Source organism: Eschscholzia californica, unplaced genomic scaffold (genome assembly GCF_041429995.1).
Source record: "Eschscholzia californica isolate CP2 unplaced genomic scaffold, dmEscCali1.0.p SCAF_5, whole genome shotgun sequence".
NCBI classification, from domain to species: Eukaryota; Viridiplantae; Streptophyta; class Magnoliopsida; order Ranunculales; family Papaveraceae; genus Eschscholzia; species Eschscholzia californica.
In genome coordinates, this window is record NW_028238472.1 from 35,968,952 (window position 1) to 35,992,431 (window position 23,480).

Consider the following 23,480-nt stretch of genomic DNA (forward strand, 5'->3'; position numbering starts at 1 on the left):
TTCGTCATAATATAAGTGATGTATCAAATTTATGTAGAAGTTTTATTCTTTGTTTTACAGAATGATTAAGAATCTACACCCTTTCACATTGTAGATCCACTATGAATGAAATGAGTTGTATAAGAAATAAAAATTGTTTGGAATAGAATTTAACCGAAGTAAGAAAACACACCCTGCCTGAGAAAACTATCTGGTTCTGACAGGCTATGTGCCCTATAATACATAACAGTACCTGCCAGATTCAGCCCGATATCACGAACCATATAATAAACATGTTCCTTAAAAGCAACAAATGAATATCGAAGTTCATTTAGTTCCCCTTATCTTGCTTTTGTTTTGATAGTTTTCACATGACGAACAACTTAGTATACTAACAAAATGTTGGACCAGGTAAAACCCAGAAGCAAACTTACTGTAATGATAATTTATCTCTCATGGCAAAGCTGGTCTGGATAGTCCCATGGAAGCTGCCACTTCATCAGCTGAAAAATTGTCGGCTTGTTCCTAATGTTCCAGAAAACCATCATTAGATCCTTCCAGCATAATAGAATAACATAGTATATAGAGTATAGTGTGATTCCATACCTGAAGGCGATGTAGCAGATACATCAAGAAGAGATGTACAAATACCTGCACTCAAAAAATCAATAAAGGTGCTTTAAAGCCATGTACACGCTTATGCAAAAAAAAAACCATGTACACACATTTGCCTTGTTTCTGAAACAAGGTTTAGGCCAGGCGAAGACACCCACCACGTCCAAAGTCGGCCCGTGGGTCAGGCCAAACCGCCTATATACACAGGCTGCACCGACCAATGGAACAAATTATAATGTAATCGGTCTCGATAGGCCATTAAACAGACCGGCCCATCGAGCATGCCCGCGCTCTAGACACACATGGGCTTGGGCCACCCGACCCATTTGACACCACTGGGATTATGTGTCTTTGTCCAGGCAGTTATAAACTTATTGCTCCAACAATAGTTTTTTTTTTATAAACTTATTGCTCCAACAATAGTTTTTTTTGCTTAAACGGGATACAATTAATAAAAAAATCAAGAAAAGGTAATTAACCAGTAATAATAACACAACTGTAAAATAAAACAGTACTTTTTTTTTTTGAGAATTCGACTACGATCTACGTCAGTCGTTACAAGGCATTGATGCATCATGGAGATGTAATAAGCACGATAACCGCCTAATTTAAACCGAGAATGAAAGAGGCCTAAAGCCCGACAAATTATTACATTATTTATAGCCTAAATTACATAGGATAAAACAGTACTTAACAGTAAAAATAGTACAATTTTTTTATTTTTTGAAAGTGATATTATGTCATAGGAATAAAGGATAGTCTTTTCAATGAAATGTTTTCCTGAACTCTAATATGAAATTTGGAAACCATGTATTCTCACCAGGTAGAAGAGTAGGAGTACTCTAGCAACTGGATACCGCCAGAGAAATCGAGTGGCTCTAACAGCTCCCGAGTCTAAAAGCTTTGCTGCCCTTTGCAGCTGTACAAAGGAAGTATTCAACATAAATGAAGGAAAAAATGTTAAGGGTTAAAGAAGAGGATGATTTGATTAGGTACAAAACTGGGAGCTATTTTACCTGTAAGCTTGCGCCAGCCATATGTCGATGATATAAAGGTAGAGTCCTGCAGTTGGTTAATGAGAACAAATGAGATTCTGGTTTTTTTACTTGTCAAAACTCAAAAAAAGACGAGAATTTGTAGTGAAAATGTTCTCCAGTAACTGAAGGTAGTTTATGTTTCATTTAAGAGACGAGGCATCAGGGTATCATTTGATTCGCTAATGCCTAGGATGGCACGACCAGCGATAGAGATCCATTAACAATGGAGCCACAGCTTGTGTTTCACGAGAATCAAGATGCGCCGGCCAAAGTAAGCCCTGGCACATGTCAAGCCTCCATGCAGGGCATGGGGCATTGGCACTCTAGGTGGAACCAGGCTACTCTTACCTAAGTTTCCTGGTTTCTTAGGGACTCTTAAGTTTGTAAGGAAGCAAAAGTGAAGAGTCTTCCTCCCAAAGAAATAGTCACTCTGAGACTGGTAGTAAACTTATGATAATAAGGGCAAGTTCAGTGTCGGGAAATCGTGTCAAGTACTTTCTGCTTTTTCAGAAGTAGCTTCTGTGCTGCTTCTTAAACAGAGAAAAAGTTGTTGCTTTTGAAAAATGAGGTGTTATTTCAGGCCCATGGAAGGCCCAGTGCGGGCAGGGCAGCCGCACTAGGCCCCCACTATTAGGGCCCATTTCTCTTAGAGGCTTGTAATATAGAGAGAAGCTAGCTTATTAACACGTTTAGCATCTTTGCTCAATTGGAAAGCCATCCTAAGTTTCATGTTTGTAACTCAGGTTCAAGTCCCGTGATCTCCAAATTTTCCTATTCTTTTCTATGCCTAGCTAGAGTGCAATTGTTAATTGATTCCTAATTTCTGCTCCATTACACCTTTTTTGTGAATAGATTGTTTTTGGCCTCTCTTATTTAATAACTTGTAAACAAAATATTCTATATGATATTATATTAAAATGCAAACAATCCATAAGTATATGAAATTGTATTGTGTTATTTGTAGTTATAAACGTATAATCTAACATATAATAAACAAATTTCTTTTTAATTTGTTCACAAGTAATTGTGGATTTTTAAACTAGATTTCATATATTTGGAAGTTTTGAGCGTATAATCTAACATATTATAAACGTATAATCTAACATATAACAAACTAGATTTTTAAACGTGTAATCTAACATATAATAATCTAACAGTAAAAGAATTTTTGAATTTTTTTTACTGCAACTACTTCTTTTGAAATATATTTGGATTCATCTATAATTTTCATATAATGTTAAATTATCTTGTACGCTCTTTAACTTCTACTTGTAATTTTTTATTATACGAAAAGTCTGTTTCAAATTTGGCACAGGGCCCCCAAATTCTCAGCCACGGCCCTGTGTTATTTCAACCAGACACTTGGGGGGCCTACATTTATTTAAAATAGTAAAGAAAATCTACTGTTACTAGTTTATTCAGTCAGATATCGGATATCAAATATAAGAATATTGTAACATGGATATAATCGATCCGTTAGTCTACCATTTACTCCCTTAGGTTAATGTTATTTATTTACAATTTTATAAAGGCCGACTCAGAAGTATATATTTAAAATAATCTAAGAAAACCTAAATACTGATACAGCCACCTTCTCTTATTTGTATATTAAGATGTCAGATACTGATATTGGTACTTCAGGTGCCCATGTTAAAAGGATTTTCCATATTTCTACAGGTTGACGACTATAGGAACTTTTGCAGTTTTGCGTACAGTGCTACAGTACAGAATGGACTGTAATGGATCCAGAACAACTAAGGGTGTCACAAGAAACTTGGAGAAACTTTAATGGGCAGGGAGAGTGCAAAGTCTGTGCAGATTCAATTGTTCTGAGAGATGGAACAATGAAAACACTAAGACAGACGTACTAAAACGCTTATACTAGATAAACAGAGATAAATAACATACTCGAGAGTTTTGATATCAGTATCTTCTTCCCAAGATGATGACGCCCGACGAGACACTCGACTTTTTTCTGCTTCTACCTGCACGGTAAAGCAGTAACTTGTATAACTTGAAGAAGAAAAGATGCCAAATGTACATGAAAGAAGAATACATAAATACATTGAAATACATACTTGCGCTTCTTGAAGACGCTTTGCTTCTTTCTCCAATTGAAACTCTGCTGCAGCTTTTTCACTAGCCATAGTTTCTAATTGTGTTTGCTTGTAGTACTGAAAGAAATGATAGCAGTTTTCAATGGAATTGATTTCAAGTTGTTACCTTACTAAATCGTACTTGGACGAGTTCTAAGTATTCTGAAGCCTGAAGTCGGACGTACCAATAAATCTGTTAACTCACGGTATCGCTTTTCTAATTCCATATGCTCCTGTTAAAGATCGCAGTAGGTAGAAATGTATGAAGCATTTACTACAGATTATGTACGTAGAATAGAAAATATGGAATTCAAAGAAAAAGTATGTTTAAGCAGAGAAGTCCAGACAGACCCTAGGATATACTGGTTTTATTGGTACAATAAAACAGAGGAAATGATTTGAATGTTTGACCAAAATCCCTTTCACAGAGGATTGGAAGTTCTAACTTCAAGTATTTATTGTCTTTTATTTTCTCGTGTAGGACATTTTTAAATAATTCTAATTAATAATAAAGAGATGGGGAAAATCTACGTCCTAAAGCTAGTAACCAAGGGACTCAAACAGATTAGGCTTCTGCTGGCCAAAAAACAAAAGCTACATTGTTACTATAAGAGCATCCCACGATAAAAAGAATCTAAGGACTTCAATTTGACCCACTTGTCAGCCTGCTCCAGCAATAAAGATATGTTTAAATATCTTCTATGATCTTCTCAGCCTTGACTTGCCCTTTGAAGATCGCATTATCCCCCACCCCCAAACCAGGGCTTAAGAAATAATACTCCATATCTGCCTTCCCTGCTTAGAAAGTTTGATGTTCTCCCATTGCTCAAAAGTTTCTTGCGGAGGATTAAATGATCACTATTTTGAATTTCTGATTAGATTCTTCATTTGAATCAATTATGTCCCATAAGCTGATCATATAAGTAGATCGTCAATGCTAACTAATCTTTGACGGCTCAAAGTTTTTATCACATTGTTATGTACCTTGGTCAGTCTTGCTCTACTCCAAACATAGAGCGGAAACAATCTACTTCTTTTATTGAAGTTATGATCTACAGCTAAATGAGCCGTAACGAGATGGACATCTCGCATGTCTGGGCATGTGCTTAGGTGTGCTCTTCAGAATTAGCTTTTCGTAAAGATTAAATTGTTTCCTCTTTATTTCCTCCTTGTAAACATAACATTTCAGTAGATACACATGGTTCTTTACTCCTAACAGATTGCAATCAACAATTAATAGTACATATATGGGTAACCAATGTTCAGGAGCGACACTGTATACCCAAAGGATGGTGGAACTGAGGTTGAAAAAGGTGAGACCTAGGTTACAGAAGGTCATTACCAGTAAATCTGTAAATAATGGTTTGCTTGATGAGTTACTGCTTGAAGGTGGTACATTTGGGGATACACTCACCATATAGCAAACTAGCAAAGGGTAACTTTTGTAAACTAATTCATACCTGTGTCAGGGAGTTGACCAGGGTAAATATTAAAAATTTTAAAAATTAAAAACAGTGCAGAAAGTGTTTTTCGTTGACAGATGCTCCAAAAAGTTCAAGAGTTGCCAAGCTGAGCCTGAGCATATGAGATAGACAAATAAAATAAGGGGGCATTAACCTGCCGTGAATAATGTTCAGCATCCCTTTTCATGCCAGCCATTTCCACTCTCATCTTTTGGACTTCAGCCTGAAAACATTTCATTGAATTCACATAACGAAAAAAAACATTGAAATGACATGTATGTATCTATTTGACTCTCTAATAGTAATAACCTAGAAACAAAGAACATGAACGGGTTTACTTCTAAAAGTACTAAAGTGCTAATTTCTCTCATCCAACTTATCCAAGTAAAATATTTAAACAAATGATTCTCAACCAGACCAATAAAGTTCAAGCTAGAAAAAACTTGCCTCCAAAGAAGATAGCTTGCTTTCTGCATCTCTTTGAGCTTGGCGTGCACGTTCCACTTCTTCCTGCCAGGCCTGCATCTACATGTATAAACTTTCTAATAAATAACATTTTTCCTTAGAGGGGGTAAAATGACTTTGATAGTCTGATATATGTAATATATAAAACAAAACATTGACTTCAACTCCAATGATGTGGGAAAATCCTTGGGCCCCGCAGGGGCAGTGAAGAAAGCTATACCGGCAGCAGGGCATAGCATTATGGTGTATTGGGTGATATAGTAACTATAGTAGATAAGAAGCTGTTAGGATTTATGGGCTCTAAGTTTATATGTATTTTATGTTGGTAGAAAGTCTTCCCCTTATTCAGTTGCTAAATGTTGAAGATAAGGTTGTTTTAGAATGAAGTTTAATCCATTTAGCAATTTAGAACTCTTACCATTCCCAAGTTATACTCACTAGTCAATGTTAAGAGTTAAGACTATAAGTAAAGATTTTGCTTGTTAAGGATATTTTCTGCTTGATGAAATATAACAGTTGCCAAAGTTATTTCTCTTTATTGCTGTACATTATTTATCTCTTTCATGCCTTCTACTGATGCTTTCTAGATTTTAAATATAGATCTTACTTTAAATCATGGTCTAACCAGCGTTACTTTATCTAAGTTTCATCTTGGATCAAATGAAAAATTGGAGTCTGCTTAAGTGTGATTTCAAGATATCATTGGTTTTGATGAAGAGGGTTGGCATAAAGAACGTGCTTAGCAATACCAATAACACTATTTCATTAACCTTAATAAAGTCCTAGCATAATGAAAATAAATATTATATAGCTATAACGCTATATATACAAAACTTAAACTAGTATCTACCTGAAGTGCTTGATTTGCTTCATCAGGAGACCTCTTTTGTCCAAGGCGGACACGAGTTTCCATATCTTGCAGCTCTTGAGTTAAGGATGCACATTCAGCCTGATAACATGTGGTTGGTGATTACACTGAATACTCGAGATAGAACATTGACATAAAGAACCAAAAAAGGAAAATAAAGAACGGTGACGGAAAGATGTAAAGAAAGATCATGTCTACCTCAAACACTGCCAACTTTTGCTCCAGATCTGCTGCCCTCGATGCCCTTTCATCAGCTGTTCTCTGAGTAGCATACTTTTGTCAATCAAGAAATATAGGCATCTATATATCTTATTAAGAAACCTAACTGTGGATGACAAATAATCTTCCTTCTCATTACTTCATCCCTTTTAAATGGGTAATTTTTTTTTTATTCTATTATCTTAGTTTTTCTCAACTTGGAGAAGGTTACCAAGTAATTGGAACAAAATACCAGATACCTGGGTTCTAGCAAGTGCTGTTGAAGCATCAAGAGCTCGATGTTCTAATTCTACTTCCCTCTCCATAGCTGCCTGCTCATTTAAAAAAAAGTCCCAGATCAGGGAAAATAAATACAAACAGCTAACACAGTTTCAGGCAAGACAAAGATTAACCATTTTGGTAGCATTGTGCGCCACGCGTTCTTCTTCTGCCCTACGTTCTGCAGATGCCAGCTCTTCTCGTAGAGCCTAACAGTGAAGACACAGCAACCAATCAAAGAACTTCGTGATATGGAGAAAACAAATACAAAGAGCCGACTACAAATAAGAGAAAATTTGTCTGAGTAACTTGAGAAAGATACCTGCATCATCCTTGTCTCCGTCAGTTCCCGATTTCTCATAATAGACTCCATATTAGCCTGGTTAACAACACAGGAACTGTTATACAGGTAACAAAGTTGTAATTAAAGTCAAACCTTGTGGTAATAGCCTGTGGATAGAGAATTATACCGAGTCTCGATTAGTCTTGGCGATGTAAACATGTTAGCTAAAGCCTCAGTGGAGGTCTAAACTTAGATAAATAAAATAAGGAAGTGCCCTTAGAGTATGTCGTTTGACATCAGTTGGACATTTAGTTTCTTATTAATATTTAACAGTAGTTAAGCAATTTCAAGATTTAGGTGAACAATATCTATGATGTAAACAAGGTAAACGGATTAAATAATTTTAAGACGGACCAACAAAAGGGAGTACATAATGATTATCCTAGGGGTGGAATCGGTGGGGCATGAGCGCCCACAGGCTTTTTTCCGGACTCTCAGGGATCGGGCTCAAAGCGTGGTGGTCTGTTAGGGTATAGTGCGCACTTGGACCGGATCATTTTGACAATTAGAGTGACCACGGCCCGATTCTGCCTGCGACTCCGCGAGCCCACTCGGGCTTTGGCGGACGCCGCCTCACTAGTTTAATAGCTTAAATTTTTCGGGAGTGGGGGAGAGTGAGCCGCTAGGGACGCTTGCCAACTTGGGAAGAAGGATATAAACAATCCTTCCCGAACTTCTTTCCCTTTTGTCCCAATGATGTAAAGAAAGAATGCATGATGGGTTAGGGTAAGGAGGATATAAATAATCCTTCCCCAATTTCTTTCTCTTTTGTCCCAATGATGTGAGACTAAAGAAAGAATGCATGATGGATCACGGTAAGGGGTATATATAATCCTTCCTCAACTTCTTTCTCTTTTGTCCAAATGATGTGGGACTAAAGAAAGAATGCATGATGGGTTGGGGTAAGGAGGATATAAATAATCCTTAACCAACTTCTTTCTCTTTAGTCCCACTGATGTGGGATTAAAGAAAGAAGAACTATTCTTCTTGTGTGATGCTATCCTTCCCTCCCTTAAATAAAAGTCCTACATTTAACACCTAAAGAAGAGTTCACATTATGTTGTGAATATATAAATCAAACTCCACTTCTTTCATCTCTTAAGTCATGTGACTAGTTTAATTATACATGGACTTGTTTCCCTAGCCTAAGTTTTTTTTTTTGAATTGTTCAGCGTGTTCCTCGAACCCTTGACCTCTAAGGTGGAAGATTATACCTCTTACCACTTCAACCAAGGGTTGTTGGCTTTCCCTAGCCTAAGTTAAGAAGGGTTGGAACAATAAGTTGGGTAAAATGGCTAACAGGCCAAGCAAATATTTCGGGCGGATGTCGGGCTCACAATATACGGGCTTATCGAGCGGGTTTATTGGGCCGGACGTTGGGCAAAGGGCCCTGCCCGTGTCCCAACCGCTAAAGCCCGTCTTAACGGGCCGGTTGAGCCCGCCTCGGGCTTTTTTATGGTCTCCAAACCTTTGCAGATCGGGCAGTTAGGGCCGGATCGCGGGTTTCCGAACCGTTTTCCCAACCCTAGATTATCCTAGATGGCTAGATCTTCTACAAACAAGTGCTATCAATGTGGAGAACAAGGATATGTCTCTAATAAGTATCTTCAGCAAAATAAAAGTTAGACTTTGACAACTAGAGATGATAAATATCAAGATTCAAGAGCGTGATAATGAAAAAGATTTGCCTCATATATTGACTGACCCAGATGAGGTGAAACCATTGTCACAATTCCAAACAATGTTGTCAAATCGCAAATCGTATCGTAAATCGTAAGATTTAAATTTTATCAGGTGTCTATATTTCTTATGTATATTATATTATCTAATTTATTTTTCAAATGATCTATTAGGTTAGGTATTCATTTTGTATTAAAAAATATATTTAATTAATTAAGATTTATGAGTTAGAATACAACTAATTGCACCCAATATATCGTTCTCTTATTCACTTTGGGCTTAAACATAATAGTTTCATACTAACAAATGGAAAGTCATTTCAAAATGCCAATTCTTTATTTCCAAAAAAAAATGTGAGCTGTATTGATAAGACTTCAAAGAAAGTTTTGGAGAGAGAGAGAGAGAGAGAGAGAGAGAGAGAGAGCTTTCTTTCTCTAACCCGTGAGCTGTACATTGAACTAGTTTAGGAAAAGTTTTAGAGAGAGAGAGAGATTAAACCAGAAATTACTTTCTCTCTCTCTAAAAACCTTGAAAGAAGACGACAGAGAAGAAGAAGAAGAAGAAGAAACCAGAGAGGAAGAGATTAGCAAGGCAGTAGAACTGTAGAACATGAAGAATTACGGCAGCGAAGCAAGACTTTTACATTTCCTTCTTCGACAAGTTCAGAAAACTTTTGAAGAACCCTTGAAACCCTCTTCATCTATTCTTTTCTTCAAGTTATCTGAATCATGGGATTCAGGTTGAATCCCACGATTCATGATTCAAAAAACGATTTTGCATAAAAATCGTCCGGTTTAGTGTAGATTGCGATCTACAGTGCCATTTAAATCGAAATGGGTACGATCTGAATCGGAAATCGCGCGATTTTGACATCATTGGTTCCAAATATATATATATATATATATATATTGATTAAAAGAGTTTCAGATCTTAGTCAGACAGAACTTTTGTGTCTTTGCAACAAAATCTTATTCTAACAGTTCTGTGGAGAATTACATTTCTTCCTCTCTAGTGAAGCACTTGGGTTGAACACTGAAGCCCTTGTCCACTACAAACTGCTTGGATTAATCAGGCAATTCAAAACTAATACTGTGGTAGGCTTATACATAGGACTTCGTCTGGAGGATTAAAATATCAACTTTGTCCCCATTTCTCGTGGAGCTGCATGGTCGAATGCCATCCAAAAATTGGTTTTTGATGAACCTTCCGCATATGAGGGTGATGTAATTGTGGTTGTGGGCTACAAGGAACCCACTATGGGTGCTCTAACCTCTTTTAGTAACTTGTTATATTTAGGCATTTAGCAACCAAGATTTGGATGTTCACTTAATTGCAGATAGGCAGCAAGTTCACCAAAATTAGGAAATTGGAGTTTATAAGAATTTAGAAAGAAATATTCTAGTATAATAGAAACTCCGACGCTCACACGGCTGGCTGACCCCTATAATAAAAGGGGCTCTTCTTTTCCTGTTTTCATCATCTTTAGAATGATAATATCTCTATTGGTTGCCATTACCTTTATCTTTACTTCTTGCCTTTTAATTGTTATAGATTACTTCTAGTTGTTCTGAACTTCGTAAGCTTATTTCAAGAGTTCTTGCGCTCCACTATATTAGTTTAAATCCTCAATTTGACAAAAGATGCAAATGGATAAGTTCTAAGACTCAAAATAAGGCACTAGGTATGCTATTCAGAAGAGTACCTGAAGGGAAGCCAGCTTTCCTTCAGAAATGGCAGCCTGTTTCTTGACTGAATCCATAGAATTAATAAGGTTCTCGATCTCTGAATTCTTTGCAGCCAGAGCATCAGTCAGACTTGACTCAACTCTTGACACTTCAATCTTAGACGTAGACAACTCTTGCTGAAGCTGCTTTATACGAGCCTCATGGAACTGGCTCCTTTCTCTCTTTTCCACCCAGATAAAAAATACAATTTCTTTTTTTAGTAAATGAGCACAAGGAACCTTCACATTATTTACAATTCAAAAAGTTAATATGCCAATAAACCTCTGATACGAGAAGTTCCTCCAGCTGTTTATTTTCGGATTTGTATTCTTGAAGGCGCGTTGAAAGCCCAGCACACACCTGTAGATTGATAGAGAAAAAGTTTATGGAGCACTATGAGGAAATGCTCTAACGTAACAGTAAGTCCATAGAACATTTTTCTAGAAGATAGGGTGATAACAAGCAGGTAAATATTGAGCACTGGTCATATAACTTCTAGTAGCATGTCATCATTTAAATAAATCAAGCCACGGCTGCCAGACGCAGTAACGTGGAAAGAACAATGAGATATTGATACTGTTTTCTGAGTTTTGCTATGTCCAAGACTTGTGGTCCTGTGGAGAAACTAAATCAGTCATTTTGCACATAGTAGTGTGAAATTAACTTAATTCCCTTCACTTATTCAAAAGGAAATTAGACATTTTATCTACTTCAACGTAATTGAGCTAGACAACAAATATACATAGGTAATATCTCGGGTCACGTAAGAACGTAGGATCTAAATGTGAGATAATTATGAGTAAAAATTAAGGGCATATATGATACATCGCATAACTATGACCTAAAGAGGGTTCCAGAGTTTAGGTTTTCTTTCAAATCATGAACACTATATTTAACATTCACAGACATACCCAATTTGGCCACATCAAGGTTACAACACAGGAGTGAAAGTGAAGATGACCAATTTAAACTTGAAAAAAGCAGTTCATGTAAAACAAGCAGACCGTATGTACTCCTTTTTAAAGGCAACCATTGACCATTAGTTAAAGGATTATTTGCCATTGCATGTTCGATATAAAATTTGAACCAACAATAAATTAGTTCTACTCTTCTAATGTTTCTTGTCAGAACCATTTCATACAGAAACAAGTTCCTCTCTAAAACATTCTAGAAGCCATCTAAAAATTAATCAAGTGACATAAGAAACATGAGGAACCTTGGGACACAAAGTAATATGCTGGATGTGTTTATCTACTTTAATCCTCCTCAACTTCCTGCCAAGCTACCCAGTTATTGTACAAGCTTTCATTTTTCTAAAACTCTTTTCAGACATTTAGATATTTAACAAACTGTTGGAAGGAGTCAGATCTAAGCTGACATACATAGTGTATGTCTATTCGAAAAACATGAAGCTGTATGCACCATCTACAAGATACTATAAAACAGGACGAAGATAAAGATATCTCACCCTAGCTAACCTTGCCTCTTTTGACTGACCAGTAGAAACAGCAGCTTTGAGCAGTCCTTGAGCCTGTGAATCAACTAAAGGACTAGTTAATGATTATAGTGAATCACTAAACATGTAACATGATGTCCAGTGAGATACGCTTAATGTATAGTACAGAAGGTACCTCATCAAGTTGATCCTGTACTCTGGTAGGAGAAGAACTCCTTCCATTCTCCTGTTGCTGCTTTGGATCTGATAGAGATTGCTCCTTAAGCTCAGATTCTCTTTGTTTCCCGAGTTGCTCTTTTGAGTCTATATATGGCTCCTCAAGCGCGGCATCTTTTGATTTTTTCTGAAGCTTTGTTGGTTCTGAAATAGGTTTCTCTTTCAGCTCTGCATCTTTTGGCTTTTCCTGCTGCTTCTTTGAATCTGAAAGAGATTTCTCCTTTACTTCCGCATCTTTTTGTTCAGTGTCAATGCTTTTATGTGTTCGGTCACTTTCTGGTTCAGACTTTTCTTGGTCATCTTTCAAAGAAACATTTTCAGCTCCGAACTCACTGACTTGATTAGCATCAGCAGGATGATCTTTATCAACAGTATCGACCCCTGAGCCCACTGAAACTGCAGAGGGTCCAACATTTCCATCTAATGAGTTTTCAATAGTTATCACACCATTTATAGATGAACTGGCCGGATTTACATAATTAGTAGTAGCAGGTACTTCAACCCCGCCAGAACCATCAGAAGGATCCACGTCACTTGAGAATGTCTCAGATAAAGAACTGCCGGAAATAGTGGCTATTTTATTTGGATCCGAAGTTAGCTCTTTGCTAGTCTGGGTTGTCGAATTGCTAGAGGACACATCATGTTTAGGTGGCAGAACAACATAATCTGCATCAGGTTTAGTATTATCTAATGCTGCTTGCATACTACTACTACTTGGGAGCTTTAACTCAGCCTGCAGAATGTGGCATACACGAATTTGCGAGATCAAAACATAGTTCAACTCATGCCATCATTAATATATCGAAGTACTATTTAAAATTAAAGACATGTAGAAAAAACCTTCTCCTTCGATTTAGTCATCCTGGGTTGAAAGTCTTGTCCATTGGATGCTTAGAAGTTGACAAAGAAACATAGATAGACAATTTAGTCTTGTTAAAAAAATTCTTGAAAGTTAATAACATAAAAAATTGGTTGCCTGACAAGCGAAGTGAAGCTTGCCACACACTAAATATGCTCATAATGATGTTAACATATCTAAAGGAGCATTAAGATATATACCTGGTGATTTTGAGTCAGGGTGTTCATAGTCACTGACTACCAGCTTTGCTCGTCGATCTACAACTTCTAATAAATCTGAATCCAAAACACTAGATTAAGAGCTTTGAGATCATCTTTTTTGGTGACATACCACTTGAAAAAGAACAACATTAGAAACATTTTTTACCTAATTAAATTTGCGGTATGAAATTCGAAATGAAATGTCAAAGAACAAGGAGTCTAACAAGGCAACATGGATTTTTCCCGTAAGAGTTTATTTTTACCTAATCTTCCTATTATTTTTATCAATATTTCGAAATTTATTTCCTTGACGAGGCATTTTTAAGAGAAACTTACTTATATTTCAGTTTCGGTGGAACTTTCGGTCATTTAGACAGAAATATTCTGAAATTTAATTCCTTTATTATTATTAATAATAATAATAATATTATTATTATTATTATTTATTATTATTAATATTTTATTTATTACATTATGAATCTCAAAGAACAAATAAAATCAAACGACCAATCTCAACTAAGGAGACAACGTTGCTAACACAATTTCGCAGTAGTATTCAAAGCCCATATTGGAGAGAGAGAGGTTCTTAGCCCAAACTTTCCCATGACTTCAGGAGAAAAGAATGCATCATAGAATGCTCTGTACGTATCCACCTATTTTTTCTCTCTCGATATATATGCAGTGATTTCAAGTTTTATACAGCTTCAACATGACTACATGTTGAATTATCCAAACTTTTATACCTTTAACTAGCAATCTCATTCTCACCTTCTCCCCGTCAGTTAGCAACAATACCTTAATATGCTCGTTTTTTTTTTTTTTTTGAAACTTTGAATTAATATATAAAGGAAAAGAAACTATACAATCGGGGAGGCAGCTAGTGAATCTCTCGCGACATCCACGCCTCCCAGTTACAAACTATATCTATGAAAGAAGAATTAAGATACTTGGGTAGGCCTCTAGCCCACCCAAAGATTACAGCTTTTATATCATCCGCATCTAAACTCGTATTATCATTAGCCTCTTTGAAAATCTTGTTATTAGGGTCCTTCCATATACTCCACACTATCGCTGCCGGGATCAAGTCCCAAATATCTTTTCTGTTCTTAGGCTTCGAGATGCCTTCCCATTGCTCGAACAACTGAGGAACCGATCCGGGCATGCACCACTTGATGTTGAGGGAAGTTAAAAAGTATGACCAAATATTACTCGCGACCTTACAGTGGATGAAAATATGATCACTAGACTCTTCCTCAGCTTTACAAAGAATACACCGGTTTGTGATCTGGAGTCCTCTGCGCCTCAACAAATCCACTGTCGGAATCCTCTCTAGCATAGTGGCCCAAAGCATAAATCTAACTCTTGGAGGGATTGCCTGCCTCCTGAATGATTTAATGAGGGTTGGATTCATGATTTGGTCACCTAAATCCAGAAGGTGGTAACAGTACCTAACCGACAGTTTCTCTTTCGCATCTAACCTCCACACTCTACTATCATTACTGCTGCCCAACGAAACTTCCTGAAGCAAAGCCAACAGGTCCATATAGGGTTGCACCTCCCAGTCATTCAAAGATCTTCTAGTTTGAATGTCCAAGAGTTCGATTCCACGTTGAACATCTGTCTAACTGTCGCCTCCTTGTCCCGAGCTATCGCAAAAACCTGGGGGAATAGTTCCTTGAGTGGATTAGTACCTATCCAGACTTCGGACCAAAAGTGAATCTTGTCTCCGTTACCCAGCTCCCACTTAGTTAAGCTATGGTACTTGCTCAAGAGACCTTGGATGCCTTTCCATACTCCACACCCGTACGATGAATTCCTAACCTTACGAGCCCAAAGTTCCGGCTTACTCCCATACTTATCCCCAATAATCTCTCTCCATAACTTGTCTGTCTCTAGGTCGAATCTCCATAGCCACTTAGTCAAGAGGGCTTGATTCATGGTCTTCAGCTTCTTGACCCCAAGACCTCCACTTGCCCTTGAGGAACTTACATATTTCCAAGCAACCCAGTGAAGACGTTTGTGATCCGATTTGCCATTCCACAAAAAATTACACATTTTTTTGTCTATTTCCTTCAGCACACTCATAGGGATTGCGAACAAAGACAAGTAGTATGTTGGAAGAGCTTGTACCACTGATTTCAAAAGGGTTACCTTTCCTCCCCTGGACAGGACATGGCCCTTCCAGGCCGCAAGCTTCTTATTGACTCTCTCTATAACCGGGTCCCAAAGAGCCTTAGCTTTGTATCTATGCCCCAGTGGCAGTCCCAAATATGTCGTTGGGAGGCTACCCAGCGGGCATCCGAAGCTTTTGAGAAGTTCATGATTTCTGTTGTCTGCCCCCACCTTAGTCGCCTCATAAATATAGGATTTGTTTAAGTTTACTTTCAAGCCTGAACATAACTCATACCAGATTAGAATGTCCCGAAGTTTGTTGACCTGATCCACACTTTCATGGAGGAAGAAGAGAGTGTCGTCCGCAAATTGGAGATGGTTGATACGCCTGCTAGTCGTTGCCACTTGAAACCCTTTAATCCACTCCTTTTCTTCTGCTACTTGCATACAGTGACTTAGCACCTCTCCGACTAGAAGGAATAAGAGAGGGGAGATTGGGTCTCCTTGCCTAATACCTCTCAAACTCTGGAATACGACAGATGGTCTGCCATTAATCAGGACCGAGAAGGTAGCCGAAGAAACACACGCATAAATCCAGGAACGCCATTTGTATCGAAAGCCCGTTCTCTCCAAAATATGATAAAGGAAATCCCAGTTAATCCGGTCATACGCTTTTTCTAGGTCCGCTTTGATCATGAGCCCCCTTCTATCTTCTTTTCTTCTTGAATCAATCAACTCATTTGCAATCATAACGCCGTCCAAAATCTGCCTACCTCCAACAAACGCCCCTTGGAACGGGGAAATAAGCTTATCCATAACTGTTGCTAGGCGCGAGGCTAAGACCTTCGGGAGTATTTTGTACATACCTCCCACTAAGCTTATAGGCCTGAAGTCAGCAAACGAAGAGCTATTCTGTTTCTTAGGGATTAGTACAATAAACGTCTGGTTTAGCCTCCAATCCAATGATGCCGTCTCCGAGAACTCCTTCACTACCTCCATTAGCGCGACCTTAATAATCTCCCAACACCTGCTATAGAAAGAAATTGGGAACCCATCCGGCCCTGGGGCCTTATCCTTTGCCAGCTCCGCAATAGCCTTGCGAACCTCTTCTTCAGTTAAGTCACCCTCAATGAAACCAGCTTGCTCCTGGGATAACCGAGGGAGGCTCATTTCCTCAATGCCCGACCTCCAAAACTTAGGTTCGCAATACAAGTTACTAAAATACTTAATCGCTTCCTTCATAATATCCTCTTCCGACGTAATCGACCCGTTCTCTTGAATAATAATGCTAATTCTGTTCTGACGCGCTCTGCACTTCACAATCCTATGGAAATATGCCGTGTTTTTATCACCCGCCTTTAGCCACGTAGCCCTCGATTTCTGCCTAAGGCTGACTTCCTCGAGCCCCATTAGCTTCTTCAACTTAACCTTCATTTCCTTCCGGACCAAGAACTCTTCCTCAGACAAGGTGTGAACCTCCTCCTTCGTGTCTAAAGTATGAATTTCGACTTGCAACTTAGAGAACTCTCTTTGGAACTTACTAAACTTCTCCCTAGACCAGACTTTGAGCTTGTTCTTGACATAGTGCAGCTTCCTCCAAAAGGAGTTGCTAGGTGAGTTCCCTAGGGGAGCCTCGTTCCACCACAACTCCACATTAACCAAAAACTCTGAATCGCGCATCCAACGTTCTTCCAACCGAAAGGGCGGAGGATTCGAAGAGTCAAAATCCGTGCGCAAAAGAATTGGAGCATGATCAGAAACAGGTCTCGGTAGGATAATTTGCTCGACTTTAGGATACTTGCATTCCCACCCACAATTGATAAGGAACCTGTCTAACACATTAAGAACCGGGTTTACTTGATTATTGGACCAAGAGAATTCCATGCCCTGTTTCGGAAGGTCCATAAGGCTATTCCGGTCCACCCATTCCCCGAAATCTCTCATACTCGAAGTGATCTTTTTTCCATTTTTCTTCTCGTGAAGGAAGCGAATAACATTGAAGTCGCCGCCAATGCACCAAGGACGCAGCCACTTCAATGCCACCGCATCCAGTTCCTTCCAAAACTCATTTCTCTGGTTCTTCTTACAGGGGCCATAGACCCCTGTGAATACCCATTCAAAATCATCACCCTTGTTCTTGAATAAAACCGAAAGACAATAACTAGATTTATAGACTTCCTTAGCTTCCAAAATATTAGAGTCCCATACACACAAAATACCCCCAGATGACCCTAATGCTGGGATGGCATCCCATCCACAGACCCCATTCCCCCAAACGCTCCTAACAATTGCCTCCGTACAATCCATACATTTAGTTTCTTGGACACACAAAACAGACACTTTGAACTATTTAACAACTTTCCTAACAGCTAACTTCTTTGCTGGGTTACCAAGACCCCTAATGTTCCAGCTGAGGAGGTTTACTGACATTTAGATGTCATTTCCCCCATGTTAGGTGCCGAGCGAGCTATGTTGTTACGGGCGCGAGGCGAGGCACAGACCCATCGCCTCGCCTTAGCGAGCTTAGGCGAGCTGAGGTGTTTGTCTCAAACAAATAGTATATATATTTAGTAATACATACATACCCAAGTACCTAACATAAAAATAACAAAATAAACACTCAAATGTCAAAATTAAAGGTATAAAGCTTAACATCCAAGCATTCAAAATAATTCACAAATTCACACAAACCATATAATTCACAATTTCACATAAACCATATAATTCACAATTTCACACAAACCATATAATTCACAATTTCACATAATCACATCACTATATTAGCACAATATACAAAGAAGTAACAAAAAAAAGTATGAAAGAGACAAAGAGTTGCTGAAAATTGTTGTAAACAAGTAAGTAAACAACTAAATTTTATTTTCTCAAGTTAATAGTAAGTAAAATTAGTTAAGACTAAATAAACAAGTTAAGATTTAAGTAAAAAAACAAAAAAAATTTGCTGAAAATTGTTGTAAACAACTAGGTAAACAAGTAATTTTATTTTTCAAGTTAGTAATAAGAAATAGAGTTAATAGTATTAGTAAGTTAGTAACTACTAACTAGTAAACAACATTAGTTAAGACTAAAGATTAAGAGTAAGTAAAAAAAAAAAAAAATTAGTTGCTGAAAATTATAAAAAAACAACAAAAAAAGAGATTTTAAAAGTTCTTGAAATAGAAACAAGAAGAGGGAGAAGATGAACAGGTTAGAATAAACGACTTACCTGATGATATTGATGAAGATTGATGAAATAAGAAGGAGAAGAAGATGAAGATTCGTCTTCAAGAGTCGTTCATGGTGGTGGCCGTGAGGGTTAGAGAGAGAAACAGATTAGGGGAAGCTGTCGATTTGGGCTAAAGCCCTAAAAAAAAAAGAAGCTGAGGGCACTACCCTAACGACTTGGGCCGCCTCTCGCTTCCCCTGGGGCGCCTAAAGGCGCTCGCCTAAGCGGCTGAAGGCGCCACCAGGGGAAACCTGGGTTTCTCGCCTCAAATTAAAGCGCCCCTTCCCTCAACCCGGCGCTTAAGCTCGCTTAAGCGTCGCCTTTTACAACATAGCGAGCGAGACTTCTTCATTGACGATGGTGGATCGGACAAACCCCACACCAAGTTCTTCAGTTCTCTGCTGACCTTGTCTTCACTACTCTTCTTACGAACAGTTGTTACCTCTTCTTCCTCTTCCTGGATTGCGATAGCCATTCCCACTTCACCTGACGAGCCTGATTTGTACTCTTTACTTCCACCTGACTGCTGCTTTTTGCTCCCTTCTGGCCGCATGATGGCAAGAGGAGTTGTGTTAAGCACCTCTTCTTCCTCTCCAGCCTTCTTCTGTCTCTTGTTCTTAGGACCAACTCCTTCCGCCTTCATGATCTCGACCACCTTCTCATACTCGTCCGAGCCTGAGAAACCTAACTCTTTCCCTGTCTGCATGAATTGGGCCATCCTCTCATCCTCGTCTGCGCCTGCATTATTCCTACATACCTCTGGGCTTTGATCGTCCTGCTGCTTATTGGGCTCCTTGGTAGTGGGCCTAGATGTACTGGACTTCCTGTAGCTCTTAGAGATTGTTTTCTTAACTGATGGGACCCTACCCAATGACCACAACTTCTTTTTAGAAAAGTCATGGTGTTTGCTGGCCCGCTTGTACGAAATCGACTTGGCCCATTTGTTTGTATCATTCACCATCTTAGTCAAAGCCTTCACCATCTCTGGCCTGATCTCGATTCCTTTCATCTCTGGCATGGTGTTCAGCTTTTTGGTGATCTCCTCTGCTAATCTCCTTACCTACCACGCCTTTTCCTTTGCTTTTCCTTGAATCCGTACTTGGTGTCACATCAGCCATGCCTTGGGTAGACTGGTCCTCCATCACCTTATCAGTAGGCAGGTCTGCTTCGGAATTGCTAGCATTACTGTTTCCAGCCTGTACCTCGGGATGCGCACCACCTGATTGAGACTTCATCTTCTCCGGTTGACCTGACTTGTTTTCCGGCGAGTGAAGCACCTGAACACTTTGTCTTCTTTCCGCGATGACCTCAGTAGTGATCCAAATATGATAGCACTCTCCCTCAACCATCAGAGTCTTCCTTTCCGTGATAGAGCCATTCGGTTTCACGTCCACTGAGACACATGCATATCTCAGGTTCAAGAGATGCGATGTGTCATAACTAATCTCCACTATCTCCCCCAAATCCTCCACAAGATTGGCGAAAGTCCTATCGTTCCATAGATGGAACGGGATCCCATACATCTTAACTTCCATCAACAAGGGTGTGATAATCACAGAGTTGCAATGAGGGTTCCATTTTCTGATGTAAACCTTTTTGCCCGTGACGTCTTCTTCTAGGAACTCCAACGCCCTCAAACCGTCCGTCGGCGCTTGCGTCTTTACCAAAGCTGCTCCGTTCTTATAAGGGAGAACTTCCACTGCATCTGTTCCCATGATCCTTTTAACTGCTGCTTCAACCAAGTGCCAGTGGTCTGATGACGATTCTCTCTCTAGAATAATCGTTGATGACCAGTTCATGTTGTAGATGTCTGCCATCGCCGAACTAGGGTTAGAGGAGGAAGGGATGGACGGAAAGGATGAGTGTTTTAGGGGTGGAGGGTGAGGATAATGGTTCGGCTTCTCCACTGACTTGGGGTTTTTATAGCCAGAAAAGGTAGGTTTTCCTACTTTATTATCCTTTCCATGAATTGGGCCATTAAACGGTTGTGGTTGGGAATTAAAGTCTTTAAACCCAGCGTGGGTATTACCTTCTCATGGTTGCTTGTGAGATCTTATACCCTTTTCCCAAGAAATACTATCCAGATTTTTAATACTATCTAGATTCTTAATACTATCCAGATTCTTAACTTTATCCGATTTCCCATTCGTCTTTACAGCACTAACTTTATCTAGAATCTGGAATCTATTAGAAGTTGAGATACCTAGGCTCTGAAGATATTTTGGAGGGAGGTTACTGTTACTGTTAACGAGTAGAAACTCCTTCAAGGTTTTGGCCATGGATAACCACCCCTCTGCCTTGATACCCATGGGGATACATACTGATCTCTTTCTATTATCTCCCACCCCATTCGATGTGCCCAAATATACTCCCCTCTACCATTAGCCATAGTTTCCCATAACCACAGACTGCTCCCGTCTTTGAACCTGCTTATCTTTTTGGATATGATGTTCTTGATTCTATCAGCCGCCCTGTCCTTAAGAAAGTTACTCAGGTGATCCACTCCTTGTTCCGGTAGGTTGATGCTCCACTCCCTAAAATAACCTAATTCGGTTAAGTTGATCCTACCCCCCCTCAATCTCGAAATCAAAAGTCTTTTGTTCTCGATTTTAACGTTAAGGTTATGCATTGCGTCCTTACTACCACTGCCGGTGGCCTGGGCGAGAGTCCGGTGGACAGAAAACCTTCCCCTTCGACCGCCTGAAAGTTACCAACCGGCGCTATACCGGAAAACCAATTCCGTGCAATGGCAGTAGCGAGGGGCTGGTAACCTGGGGTTTAAAGGAATGTTTTGAGTTTGCCGGAAAGTCGTCGGAAGCCAACCGGATGGCCAGAAGCATGATAGATATGGTTCTGCTCAAGGTTACCTGGTACCGGATACGTGGTACGGGTATCGCTACGCGGAACGCTACCATGTGAGTATCGGGTATGTTAAGGGTATACTTCTCCGGTATGCCATTTTCGATTTCAGTACGTTTTGGACTATTTTCGTAGACAACAAATACTCTCTATGTTGCATTTATAATAGATACACATACTCTTAAACATCATTTCTCCATCAAACTTACAATCTAACAATCCAATTAAAAAAAATTTGTAGTTTAACTACCCAATTAGTCGAATTTATAGTTTTCTACAAAGATCTTAGGTTAATTAAGACTAAAAATTCCGGTGCACTAATTGTGGGGTACTAGATCGCGAACCCACTTAAAAAGGGTACGAAAATCGAGTACGGTGAATCGGGTACGCGATATGTAGGTGATGGAGAATATTTGGTAACGTTGGTCGGCTAAATGGTTTTTGTCATCTTAAACTTCTCAATTATATGTGTGATTCTCATAACCTATGATTAGGTGCGAGACCATCTTTAAGCGTCTTTGTGCTTATTTCATCTATCGACTATGACCTCGCTAGGGGTGTCAATAACATGTGCACAAGTTCAATTTCCATTTCCACATTGGTATACAAGAACTTCTTACATGATGGGAGTTAGTCATATGGGTAAGTGGGTGCAACATTAGAAAATTTTCGACTGTCGATTCCAATTATCACATAACTATATCTCGAGGAGGATGCCCACCTCGACGACCTCATACATACAATAAGCTAGTTTATTACATTACAACGACTGTCTATACATTATTTATCAACACCAAAAAATCCCAAATAGTTATTGATTGTTTCATAATAATATACACTAGATCTCTAAGTTAAATTAGATATGATTCAACAATTCAATACCATCTTGCCTACCCTTTTGAGTCGGGATCAAAGTAAGTGACATCCTAATGATCAAATTCATCTTAAAAACTAACCAAATGAAAACACTTCAAAGGGGATTTCCCTCAAAAAAAGAGAAATAATATGAAATGTAATCGGATCGATTGAAATGTTGAATTAATTAATAGAGAGATAAAGAGATTAACGTTCCATACCTTCTGCAACTTTAAGCCAAGACGCCATTAGAAAGAAACGGTGCCCTAAAAACAATTAATGGTGTATTTGTTGAATGAGGTGAGAAATAAAAAACATTGCCGCCAAATCGATCCGAAAGAGCTTCCTAGTTCTTCTTTATATTTAGGTTTTAGATCGTTAGACTGAGTTCTGAAAATCAAAAGCTCGTTCTTCTTTTTATTCTTTAGAGAGAGAAAATAAAAATGGTGACAAGTAGAGAGGGGAAAGAAACTGTTAGGCTACAAGTCCCGTTCAGATCTTTAAACTAAATTCCGTCGGGTGATCGTTGTGCACTGTGGTCATATCAAATTTTTTGGGATAGGGCGCCTGTACGAGTAATGTGGAGTGCCTGTCAAGGTACGCAATTATTTCCCGGAAGGCCCCCTACTTTATGACCAGCTTCCCGCGTAGCCATCTACTTTACCAAAAATACCAAGAAGGTCTCCTTTTTCAGTTACCGTTAAATGTCTGTTAACTAGTAATCACCTCTCTCTCTTCCATCTCATCCTCTTCACCGGCGAAGGTCGCCGGCCGACCAATTTTCCGGCCAGCGACCTTCAAACATTACAAAAAATAAATAATAAAATTATCTATGTTCTCTCTCATTTTCTCTCTCTTCCTATTATTTTCTCTCTTTTCCTCTCTTTTTATCTCCCTTCCTCTATCTTTTCACTTTCTATCTCTCTCTGGAATTAATGGTTGCTGAAATCAGG

General features: G+C 38.9%; 1 protein-coding gene across 7 annotated transcripts; it reads right to left on the reverse strand.

Moving 5' to 3' along the window:
* On the reverse strand, window positions 1-23,128 carry LOC147538894 (golgin Putative 1). Of its 7 annotated transcripts, none has more exons than XR_015226430.1 (22): window positions 22,749-23,085; window positions 13,479-13,553; window positions 13,260-13,309; window positions 12,379-13,152; window positions 12,216-12,278; window positions 11,030-11,107; window positions 10,726-10,929; window positions 7,323-7,379; window positions 7,135-7,209; window positions 6,982-7,053; window positions 6,722-6,784; window positions 6,506-6,604; window positions 5,638-5,715; window positions 5,345-5,413; window positions 3,913-3,960; window positions 3,710-3,805; window positions 3,540-3,612; window positions 1,611-1,656; window positions 1,415-1,513; window positions 586-630; window positions 414-504; window positions 1-232 (listed from the first exon to the last, which is right to left on the reverse strand). XR_015226430.1 is itself a non-coding variant. In XM_086644833.1 (22 exons), exons 1-21 carry the CDS (start codon window positions 22,774-22,776, stop codon window positions 433-435), a joined length of 2,268 nt encoding a protein of 755 aa, XP_086500959.1. In that variant the 5' UTR covers window positions 22,777-23,085; the 3' UTR covers window positions 1-232; window positions 414-432. The 7 variants fall into 7 exon arrangements, 4 of the variants coding, with proteins under 4 accessions (XP_086500959.1, XP_086500961.1, XP_086500958.1 ...); XR_015226432.1 differs by having other exon boundaries at window positions 13,479-13,567; window positions 22,749-23,044; XM_086644833.1 differs by having other exon boundaries at window positions 3,540-3,616.
* Window positions 23,129-23,480: the final 352 nt, after the last annotated feature.